The 11,864-nt window shown below is 49.3% G+C and overlaps 1 protein-coding gene across 1 annotated transcript; it reads left to right on the top strand.

Annotated features, from left to right (window-relative positions):
* The first annotated feature begins 7,066 nt into the window (after positions 1-7,066).
* Positions 7,067-11,864, top strand: GHRL (ghrelin and obestatin prepropeptide). The gene is made up of 4 exons (XM_017965078.4): positions 7,067-7,206; positions 7,408-7,524; positions 10,792-10,900; positions 11,713-11,864. The coding sequence occupies exons 1-4, from the start codon at positions 7,099-7,101 to the stop codon at positions 11,730-11,732; spliced, it is 354 nt and encodes a 117-aa protein (XP_017820567.2). The 5' UTR covers positions 7,067-7,098; the 3' UTR covers positions 11,733-11,864.

Here is an 11,864-nt window from a genome sequence, read left to right as displayed (position 1 = left end):
ACCGTGCACTGCCAAGCAGTAAAACCAGCGTCTGGGCCTGGCCCATCTCAGGAGTTACTCCCCACTGTAGCATCAGGGTGTGAGTTGGGGGGCTCCTCAGCTATAATCCAAGGATGCTTCTCATACCAACACTTGTATAAACAGACCCAGATAAAAGGTCAGGCCCCTCACCTCAGGACCCCCTATTTGTCCTTCCCTCCTTTTTCAACAGCCAAATCCTTTTTTAAAAAACTGAATCTTTGATCATACTATGTAACATGGAAAAAAGTGAAACTGCTTTGGTTAAAGGTGAGGATAGAGAGGCCATGGCACAGCCCAGTCATCTTCCCAAGTCTCTCCACAAAACTCAGAAGATCTCCACTTCTGAGACCAACATAAAAACAGCTGCTTCCTTCCTTCCATTACTCAGAAAAGCAAAGCCCAGGAAGGCACCTTCACGTGCACTTCTCAGTGTAGAGTTCCACACTGAATTGTTAGCCACATCCACATCTGCCTCCTGATATGCCCTGCGCTCCTTGAGCCTGGGCCTGGGCTTCCTATGGTGCCAGCTGCTGCCGCCAAGTAAATACTGAGAAGGAACTAGTCCCGTGTCACTCTGGGTTGGTGGTAGGTTAATGGGTTCCTGGCCATGTGCTTTATTTGTAATATACTACCAAGGATTGGTTAAGATAATCCGGGGTTAAATAAAGTTGCCACCATAACAGTTGTTTCTGCTTAGAGTGCCAACACGTTAACCTATTCCTGGGGTAAGAGGAGACCCCAAATTTTGTTACCACAAAATAGGCTAGTCAAATAGAAATACTATCTGTAAAACTCACAGGGTGGTTGCCAAGCCCAAATGAAATAAAAGGGAAATATAAAAGGCAGAGTTCTGGTTAGAGCCAGAGACACTAGCAGCCATGTTGTTCTTAATCCTTTTGCAAAAACAAACCAACTAGGACAGCAAAAGAAACCCACAGACCCTAGAACACAGAGCAGGACCAAAGTCTTCAGAGACTACCTCTGAGAGCAGCAAGGCAAAGAAAATGGGAGTTCTTACGGTGCTATATGCCAGAGACCCTAAAAATTGCCATCAAATACTCGTCCATTCTGAGTAGAAAGGAAGCCAATGTGAGAGCAATTTGTAAAACTAGAAGATTCACAGGCTTCCATCTACAAGTGAGCTTAGAAACACTAAAGGGAGACCTTCCACTTCTGCATATAAATGATTAATAGTTATAAGAATTACCCGGCCAGGCACGATGGCTCACAACAGTAATCCCAGCATTTCGAAAGGCCAAAAAGGGTGGATAGTTTGAGCCCAGGAATTCAAGACTAGCCTGGCTAACACAGCAAAACCCCATCTCTACTAAAAAATACAAAAATTAGCCAGGTGCAGTGGTACACACCTGTAGTTCCAGCTACTCAGGAGGCTGAGTAGCAAGAATCACTTGATCCCAGGAGTTGCATGTGAGCCATAATTGCATCACTGCAATCCAGCCTGGTCAACAGAGTGAGACTGTCCCAAAAAAAAAAAAAAAAAAAAAAATCAATTCCCTACCCGAGTGCAGTAACCAGCACTTTGGGAGGTTAAAGACAAAGGATCTCTGGAGCCGAGGAGTCTGAGATCAGCCTGGGCAATATAGCAAGACTCTGTCTCTTTAATAATTAATAAGAATTTCTCTCACACTATAAACAACTAGGAAATCATGAAAAATACATGAAACAACTGCTTTCAGTCATAGGACAACAGGTAGCATTTGGGAACAGGGAAACAAGTTAGGTAAGTACCGCAAATGCCCCAGATTACTACCCAGAAGCAGTTTCTGGGCCAAAAGAGAGACTCCAGTGTCTAGTAGTCTCTGGGAGCTGAAGAGACAGAAGTCAGAGTTCAGGAAGACCAAGGCAGCCTGGGCACAGTGGCTCATACCTGTAATCCCAGCACTTTGGGAGGCCAGGGTGGGTGGATCACCTGAGGTCAGGAGTTCGAAACCAGCCTGGCCAACATGGTGAAACCCCCATCTGTACTTAAAATATTAAAATTAGCTGGGTGTGGTGGCTCATGCCTGTAGTCCCAGCTACTCAGGAGGCTGAGGCAGGAGAATTGCTTGAACCTGGGAGGTGGAGGTTGCAATGAGCTGAGATCATGCCACTGCCCTCCTGCCAGGGCAACAGAGCAAATCTTCGTCTCAAAAAAAAAATAAATAAAACAGACTGGTACAGCTAATAAACTGATGGTTAAGACAGAATGATACCATTAAAAACCCTCCAAAAGTGGTCATGACAAGACGAAAGAAAAGGAAGAACAGATGGGACAGTGGAAAAACTAGTGACTTACAAATAATCTGGAGATTAACAGTAATGTGCCAACACTGGTGTTTTAATTTTGATAAATGTACTGTGGTTATATAAGGTATTCACATTATTAGAAACAATTAGGATATTCAGAGAGAAAGACTGCATCTTCCATGTTTAAATTTTCTGCTGGAAGCAAGCATTTAATCAAAATTTACCTGGGATACTTGGTAATTTATAATCAAAATTACCTGGGATACCTGAAAAAGATTGAGGCCCCCACACCAGAGCTACTGGATCAGAATCCAAGGACAGAGTCTTACAAATGTGCATAAAACTTATGAAGCTTTCCTCATGAATCCAACACAGGTCTTCTGGAAGTTGAGATTAGATGGCCCTCCAGGCCACAGCCCACCCTGAGGTCCTATGGCTCTTAGCAGTCCATACACTAAAAGGCTGGACGATCAGCAACGCTAAGAGAACAGTTTCAGTACAGTGGTGGCAATGAAAGGCAAGTTCAAGTTTTGAGGGGCCAGGACACAGTAAAGAAGGGGACACAAGGAAAGGGAAAGGAAATGGAGACGTAACATGAGGGGAGGGTGAGATCGGTGCAAAACAAGCTTTTTCAGGATTAGGGACCAGGGTGTATTTTAAGGCAGAAAGCAGAAGCCATTGGAAGGTAACAAACTGAAGACACAAGAGAGGCAAAGTGTTAGAGCTGTGGCCCCAAGATGGCTGGAGGCTAGGGAAGCCCCAGTGGGAGACGCTAGGCTTGGCAAAGAGGAGGGATGAGAGAGCATGGCTGAGGTTAGGGAGGATTGCAGAGTGACGGCCACCTATCTAGAATCAGCCACATGTGGCTGCTGAGCATTTGAAACATGGCAAGTCCAAATTGATATACGCTATAAGAATACACACCAGATTTCAAAGACTACACATCTGTAATTCCAGCACTTTGGCTTTTGGAGGCCAAGGCAGGAGGATCACTTAAGCCAGGAGATCAAGACTAGCCTGGGCAACATGGCAAGACCCTGTCTCTACAAAAAATACAAAAATTAACTGAGTGTGATGGCATGTACCTGTAGTCCCAGCTACTTGGGAGGCTGAGGTGGAAGGATCATCTGAGTCCAGGGAGGTTGAGGCTGCAGTGAGCCATAATAGTGCCACTGTACTCCAGCATGGGTGACACAACAAAATCCTGTCTCAAAAAAAAAACCATGCATATTTAGACATATGCTGTTGCACACTTAACAGACTATAATATGGTATAAGCATAAGTTTTATATTCACTGGGAAAGCAACAAAATTCATGTGACTCACTTCATTATTGTCTGGAACCAAAGCTGCAATGCCTCCGAGGTATGCCTGTATATATCTATTAAAAAATGTGAATCTAGAAGTTACGGAAGCTACAACTAGGACAAAAAGAAATCCGACCAAATGGCCCTATCTCAAAGAATAAAATCTCTTTCTAGAATCTCAGAATCTGCCTCTTTCAGACTAAAGTTTAGCCAAATCCATGAAAAAAACTGCTTGCTAAAGCAATTAATTATCAGTACAAATAAAATTATAATGAAAAGTATATGAAGATAATTTGTCCTCAGACGCTCTTTACATATAGCAATTAATTCACAAATGAGTCACTCATGTGCCTTCATGAAGGCAGGCCCTCAAGAGACCTGCAAGGGGAAGGAAAACTACCGCCTGGAGGGAACCTGCTTCCTGAGCCCCACCAAGGTCCAAAAAGGAAATCGTGGCTTCATCCTCACCCTCAATGAGTTGCCAAACTGGGCTTGGTTATTATTCACATTTGGAAAGCACGAGGCTAGTCAGCCAGTCCCCTCCAGGTCGTTCATGCTTCTTCCAAGTTCCACGTGATTCAGATTTGCTGTGTCCTCTACCTGCATCCCTCCTCCATTCCATAACTGAGAGGACAGTGAGGTAGCTTCCGGGTGCCTCCGCCACCATGGTTCTTCCATCCATCAGCTCTTCCTTCCTCGACTCTGTGGTATGTGGCTAGTGGAGTTTCCAACTCCCAGGGGACATTTCAGTTTCCCAAAGATAACACAGCTCGAAGTGGGTGTTTACTCACTGGTAGTCTTATCTAAGATCAACACTAGCAGCTCTGCCTGGAGAGGCCTCTGGGATCCGGGTAAGCAGAGGCTTCATGTCTCAGGAGGTGCCTGGTCACCATAGTTAGGGTTTTTCTGTTTGGGGAGTTTTTTTTTTTCTTTTTTTTTTTTTTGATGGGGCAGTTGGTGGCTCTGAAAAAGCTGCTCAAGTCTTCTCTGAGGACTATAGACCCCTCCACCCTCTCCACCTTCAGCCTCTCTGGGCTCCAGGGCCAAAAAATGTCTACACTGAGGTGGCGGACAGGTCTGTGAAGGCCTCCTGGTGACATGCTCACATGTTGCTGCGACTAAAGACAGGATTTTGGCCACCACAGTGGGCCAGTGGGGAGATGTTTACCAACAGAAGGTACTTTGTCCATCACGTCCTACTTAAGGATTCAGTCCAACCTGGCCTGTGCTTCTGCTGTCCCAAGAGACTAGAAAGCCCCCATCTACCCTGAGGTTGATCTTTTAGGTCAGAGTAGGTGGTCATTTGGCAATCAGCTGCTCTACTGCCTCACTGGACATCCTCCTGCCCCAATTCTATCCTGTTCAGTGCAGACTGATTTTCCTGGAACACCATGTTCATTACGGAGCCAGATGGCATATCAGAAAGAGCACTTACTAGGACCAAGAGACTCAGGTGGGAGCCCCAGCACTGCCCCCGATAGCTGTATGGCTTTGGGGAAAGTGTGACCCTTTGGTGTTCAGTTTTTATTACAGTGAAATAAAGGATTCAGCCTCCCAGGGCTTGAAAGACTTTCCAGCTCTTTCATTCTATGGTCTGTCTCTCGTCTCTCTTCTGCTCAAGGATCTTCAGTGGCTTCCCTCCTGCAAATAAAGCCCAAACTTCTTGGACTAGCAGCTCCCAAGGCACCTTCTAACATTTTTGTTAGGAGACCTCATCACCACCCTCCTCCAAGCCATCCAGCTTTCTCCTTGCTGCCCTGACATACTCTATCCATGCCTTCACCTCCCCTCTGCTTGCCAAGAAGCCCTTCCTTCAAAGCCTGCCCCAAGTTCACCACAAGCCTCTTTCCTGGAGCCTTTGCTAACATCACTGCCACAAGCCCCAGCCTCAGGTTAGCTCCTCTCCTGAACTGCTAGAATTTCTCTGCAGACAACTCACTGGCCCGTAGCGGTTCCCGCCTGGGCACCCAGCTGGATAAAGCACTCCAGTAAGGAAGGAATTCCTGGGGCCAAGGGGAATGAGGCAGTGGCCTTGACCTATGCTGTCAAGTTTTGTGGGCCTGGTATGAAACCATTGTCATCTGCAGGCCATTTTACAGGTTAGAAGCCACTTTCTCCCATCGCCTCAGTTCACCCTCAAAGACTCTGGGTAAGGGGAATCATTTGTGGTCTGCTTAAGGCCAGTCAATGAGGGAGGAGCTGTGCCCATGCTAAGCGCAGATCTTCCACCTCCAGGTCCAATGTGTTTCCCTCTCAGAACAGGCTAAACTAGAGACCAAAACTGCTGGGGGAAGGCAAGTCAAGCTGCCATGTGAAAAAACACCAAGTCAAGCAGTCATCTCACAACACCTGGCAGAAATTACTGAAGCAAAGCCACTGGCTGAGGTTATCCCCACACCAGCTTGCTCCAGAGGACAGTCAGAAGCATTCTGCTCACCCGGGAGTTGGGACTCTCCTCCTTGGGAAGGTGGAAGATCACCAGCCCGGCTCCCCACGGGCTCCCAGGGCTCACAGAGGCCAGAGCTGCATCAGCACACGGGAAACAACAGGGAGCTGGACTGGGGAGGTTTTGGAGCTCTCCTAGTGACAACAGCCTCATTTTACCCAGGGAGAAAGGGCGAGTATGCTAAGGTCACACAGCAACAAAGCTGCACCCAGACCCCAGAGCCCCTCTCCTCCCTCCCTCCTCCACCAGGGCCATGCCCACTTGGGGCACCCCACCACCCTGTGTTCCAGGGACAGCTGGAGCACATGCTTCACCTCTCACCAACCCAGCAATCCCGCAGGGCATCTGACCTCCACTGTTGACTTCTACCCAGAGGACACAAACATTTTTAGTTCCCAAGGAATGTACATCAGCCCCACAGAAGCTAGGCCACCTCTGAGATGGGGTTGCTGGTTTAAAACAAACACCAGCCTTCCTATATAAGGACCCGACAGCCACCAGGCACCACCTCCACCAGGAATCGCAGGTAGGTTCTCTCTCTATTCTGTGTGTGTGTTTGCGGATGGGTTTATTATCCGTGACTGCTGCCCAATCATGTAACTTCTCTGGGCCTCAGGAGCTCCCTCTAAACACAGGGGATGTTGGATAATCTGAGTCTGGCTGGCTGCTCAGAGACAAAGCTTGGCTTAAGAACTGCCTCCAACCCCCGCCCATGTCCCCTGGGGCCCTTGCTGGTTCAGCTCCCTCACTCCTCATAAAGACTTGCAACAAGCTCCTTAGACCCTGGGATAAAAGGCGCTGGGGAGGAGTGCCTTTCAGCCCCTATCAAGTCCTGCTGCCAGGCGTTCTGCTCTGAACAGCCTTGGAGAAGAGAACACACATCCTTCCATTCTCTTCTACCTTGGGAGGTGGAGAGGGGTCCTCTCTACACAGCAGTCAGGAGCTCAGATGGTAAAGCCCCTCACCCCATCTGTCGGGCTTCTACCTGAGCAAGCTCAGAGGCACATGAGAAGGGGAGGCAGCTGGCTGGAGACCCTCTCTCCCCCAGGCCCACCTGTCTGCAACCCAGCTGAGGCCATGCCCTCCCCAAAGACAATCTGCGGCCTCCTGCTCCTGAGCGTGCTCTCGCTGGACTTGGCCATGGCAGGCTCCAGCTTCCTGAGCCCTGAACACCAGAGAATCCAGGTAAGACCTCCCCACAAAGCCCCACTCGCTGACTAGCTATCTTGTTCCAGCCCTACCACTTAACAACCAGCTCTGTGACCCAGGGCACAATCTCTGGGCTTCAGCCTTTTCCCAGAGCACAGAGGACTCTGGGTCTGACCACGCTGTTTCTGGAAGGACATGAGAGCTTAGGGTCCTAAAGAGACCATTTCCCCCTTGCAGCAGAGAAAGGAGTCCAAGAAGCCACCAGCCAAGCTGCAGACCCGAGCTCTGGAAAGCTGGCTCCGCCCAGAAGATGGAGACCAGGCAGAAGGGGTAGAGGATGAACTGGAAATCCAGGTTGGTACCTCTGTAGTTTTATGATTCTTTGGCAGTAAGGGGGCTGGGGTCAGGGGAAAGGGAGGGCAGGGAGAGGTGGCAGTGAACAGGGTCCATCTACAAGCTCACCAGGACTATAAAATGGCACCAAAGGAGCTGAGCTCTGCCCTGGGTTCTATGAGGTCTTTGTCTATTAAGAGAAAAAGACCTGGGAGAAGTAACTTTGCTACAGCAGAATAGGGAAGGAAGAAGGCTGGGCAGAGAAGAGAGGGTGCCAGAGCCTCCAGGTGACTCAAACAGGACAGAAAATACAGTGCACAGAGACAGAGACATGTACAAATAAACAGCAGGCCCAGATTGAAGATGTTTCTCTGCACAAAACCATGTTTTACTCAGGGGCTTCTAGGGCCTGAACTGGGGGCTGGAAAGCTTCAAAACAGCACCCGGGGTGGGAGAGCTGTCAGCAGCCTGGGCTCCGGCACTCACTCACCTCACCTGGAGGAAAGGAGGGGGCAGATCTGGCCGAGTTTTGTTCTGACAAATCGTGTGTGGGGCAAGGAGAAAGTTCAGAGACAACCCAAGAGCAGAGAGGAGAGAATAAAGGGATTTTATGGGGTTGTCCATGCAACCTGCCTGTGGCTGTGGTTCAGGGAATAGTTTCTTCTAAGCGTTTGCTTGGCGACACCATTTTGCAGCTAAAGCAGGATTCCCCCAGGGTAGCACTTAATAATGGCAGTTATTAGAACTGAGCCCAAGTATACCAACTTTATCTCTAACTGCCTCACTCCTGCTATGCTCCATCTGCTCCCTACGACCTGTGAGGTAAGCAGGGCTGGCATCATTCCTACTTCAGAGCTGAGGACAGTTCAGAGGTGAACTCACTTGCCCAAGGTACCACAGCAGCGCGTGGTAGAGACATAACACAAGGTCAGGGCTGACTCCAGTCCCCAAGCCCTCTTCCCCCTCACTGGTCTGGTGAACAGAGACAGTGCACAGTGGCCCAAGGGAGGCCTCTTCCTTCAGGAGGAGTGAAACGTGCCCACCTTGGCCTCCGCCTGCCTGTTCACCAGACTGTTCTCCAATTGAGGAAGAAAGCCATCCAGAACCCCGAGCCCCTACTCACTCTTGTTCTCACCAGGACCCAGCGGTGTTCAGACCCTTCCTCCACACTATGGGACCCATTAGATTCCCATTTTAAAGAGCTGCATATCCTAATGCTAAAACCAGGACATTATGCTGCTAAAAGAGGCCAGCTCCACACATGGTCATCCCTGCCAGAGGAGCTGCACATTAGTCCAGATGAGGAAGAGGTCCTGGTGGCTGATGACGCAAAGTGGGGCTGGTACAGCAGGAAGTCTGCACTTTCAGTGAAAGCCAACCTCGGAGCATGTGACCCACACTGCCTAGGCTAGAACCAGAAGTCAAATGCCTGGGAGGTGTTGGAGCTGCCAGTAGAGGGGCAGCCACAGAGCCCTGGAGCACTCCACTACCAAAACCCCTTGTATCCCAGGGTCCCACCCACCTCTCTCATCTCAGGCCCCTCTACCTCCCTGCAAACATTTTCCTCCCAAAATCAAGTTTCAAAGTGGAAGACTCTGGAGACCAAGCCCCACTCCCATTGAACAGATGAGCCACTGAGGCCAAGAAGGAAGCCGGACCCCACCAGCCAGCACTAACGCCAGCTCTCGCTTGCCTGCACCACAGCGCCAGGTGTTAGGCCATCAGTTTCCCAGACCAGTGCTCGCGTTTCCTAAGATGTCGGCCAGGTGATCAGCCACCCTGCATTCAACTCAGACGTGGAAGAAAAATGAGTATTTACTGGAAGGAATGGAAGGCCCCAACATTCCTTTTAAAAAAAAAGGCGGGGGCCGAGCACAGTGGCTCACACCTGTAATCCCAGCACTTTGGGAGGCAGAGGTGGGTGGATAGCTTGAGGTCAGAAGTTCAAGACCAGCCTGGCCAACATGGTAAAATCCTGTCTCTACTACAAATACAAAAATCAGTGGGGCATGGTGGTACATGCCTGTAATCCCAGCTACTTAGGAGGCTGAGGCAGGAGAACCACTTGAACCTGGGAGGTAGAGGTTGTAGTGAGCCGAGATCATGCCACTGCATTCCAGCCTGGGCAACAAAGCAAGACTTTGTCTCAAAACATAAAAAATAAAAATCAGTCATGTCATTCCCCACTGGGTCCACCTTCAGGTGGAGTTAAGGGGAGGGAATAGATTCTGAAATGGAAACACGTAGCTATTGGTTATTTAATAGCTTCTCTGTGCCTGTGTCCTCACCTGTAAAACGGGCACAGTGGTAGCTCCTGCCCCACAGGGAGGCACTGAGAACACCCAGCCTGACGCAGAGGAAGGGCAATGGGACTAAAGCGGTTTTCAGGGCTGGGTGGGTTTAAAAGTCCTGCATTCTAGTCCTTGGCCTCCAACTCCTCGCCTTCTACTGTGAGGGCCAAATGACCCAGCACTAAGATCCTTCACTGACTCAGACATCAGTGCCCAACATGGCCAGGCACCAAGGTAGCCACTGGCAAACAGACAATCTCTGCTCTCAAGGAAAGTCTACCATGTATCTGCAGCAGAGCTCCTTCCCACTTACCCAAAGCTTTGAACTCCAATAAATCATCTCAGGAATGCCTGGAAAACTGGAGATGGGGCACTCTCTGTAGAGGGGAAGAAATAGAGGCGCAGAAAGGAGGACTTGGCTCAGAGCCTCTTTCTAGGAAAACATCAGCTTCCTTTTGATTTTCCAGGCATCGAGGAAAGGGCTATGCATATAAGAGGAAAAAATACCTAAGGAAGGAGAAAAGGGAGAAGGAAAAAACAAGAGAGAACAGAGAAAGAAGTGGGGGCAGGGAAGGGATAGCCAGCAGGCCAGTGATGTGAATGCCAGGCAGACCCCTGCCCCTCAGAGACACCCCTGCCAGGGCTTGAAATGCTGCCACTGGTGACTCAACCTGCTGTCTTAAAAACTGCAAGTGAGTAAAAAACTCATACTAGGGGACACCATAACTTTTACCAGCAATCCCTTAGAGGCTAAGGCTGGCAGACATGGTGAGACTGCAAGGTAAGTGTCTGACAGATGGTGAGTGGGAAGATGAGCTGTGGCCCTGAGAAAGGCAGAGAACCTGGCTGAGGTGTCACTCAGCAATCCCTGCTGGGGCCCAATGGGCATTCTCCCTCCCAACTTCTGAGGAGACAGCAGAGAGCCCTGAGCCTGCTGTGGGATGCGGATGGGCATGACCTCTGACATCTCCTGGGTCCTTCTTGCCCTTCCTCCTAGTTCAACGCGCCCTTTGATGTTGGAATCAAGCTGTCAGGGGTTCAGTACCAGCAGCACAGCCAGGCCTTGGGGAAGTTTCTTCAGGACATCCTCTGGAAAGAGGCCAAAGGTGAGTCCTTCCTGGGCTGGGGTTTGCTCAGTTTCCTTGCAGCCCCACATGGCAGTTCAATCTGTTGGTGATGAGAATTTTCCCCAACCTCTGCCTCTCAAAAATAACTTCTAATTTATCTTTCTCAAAGACCCGCAGGAGAGTGGCTGGGCTAGTATTTGTGAGTGACTCAGAAGGGAGTTCATCATAGTCTTTGCGTTCAAAGAATGTTCTAAGAACTAATACATTAACTAGCTTTGGGGTCTCAGTTGAATCTCAGCTTCCTTAACTGTAAAGTGGAGCTATTTTACCTATTGTGAGAGTCTACAATTACTTGGTGTTATACCATTTACCATTGCATAACTTTACTTCACTAACAAAAGGAATTAGTGCCAAAATAGCACTTGGAATAGGCTCTACAGGCTGTTAAGCAGTTCCTTCCTGAGTTAAACAAAGGGTTTGCTTTGAATCCCCTCATCTTTAAAAAGGAAAAAAAAAAAAAGCCCAACCTATTGAGATGGTAGAAATGCTTGCACATCTGCAAAGCACCATCCTCACCAAGGCAGTGACCCCTCACACCTGGGGAACAGCAGGGGTAGCATTCACCCCACTGTGTGGACAAGGAAACCAAGACTCAGAGCTTTGAGGTGATTTGTCCAGGACACAACAGTCCACACTTGACTGCTGCCCCCAACTTCAAGGCCAGTGCTTCCCCACAACTGCCCCCATCACAACATCCCACCTCCAATGTCACCACCGTGGAAGGAAAGCCCTCTGTGATGGCACTGGCAGGACGTGCACCCAGAATCCTGACTCAACCTCTTGTTTTCCAGAGGCCCCAACTGACAAGTGATCACCCACAAGCCGCACTCACCTCTCTCTTCCTCCCAAACTTAGAAGCATTCATCTGGCTTTTCGCTCACTTCGGCACCAACTCCCACAACTGTTGTATGAGCTCAGGAGGTGAATAAATGTTCAGACTGCA

This window comes from Callithrix jacchus, chromosome 15, assembly GCF_049354715.1.
Source record: "Callithrix jacchus isolate 240 chromosome 15, calJac240_pri, whole genome shotgun sequence".
NCBI lineage: Eukaryota > Metazoa > Chordata > Mammalia > Primates > Cebidae > Callithrix > Callithrix jacchus.
This window is presented reverse-complemented; position numbering and strand designations above follow the sequence as displayed.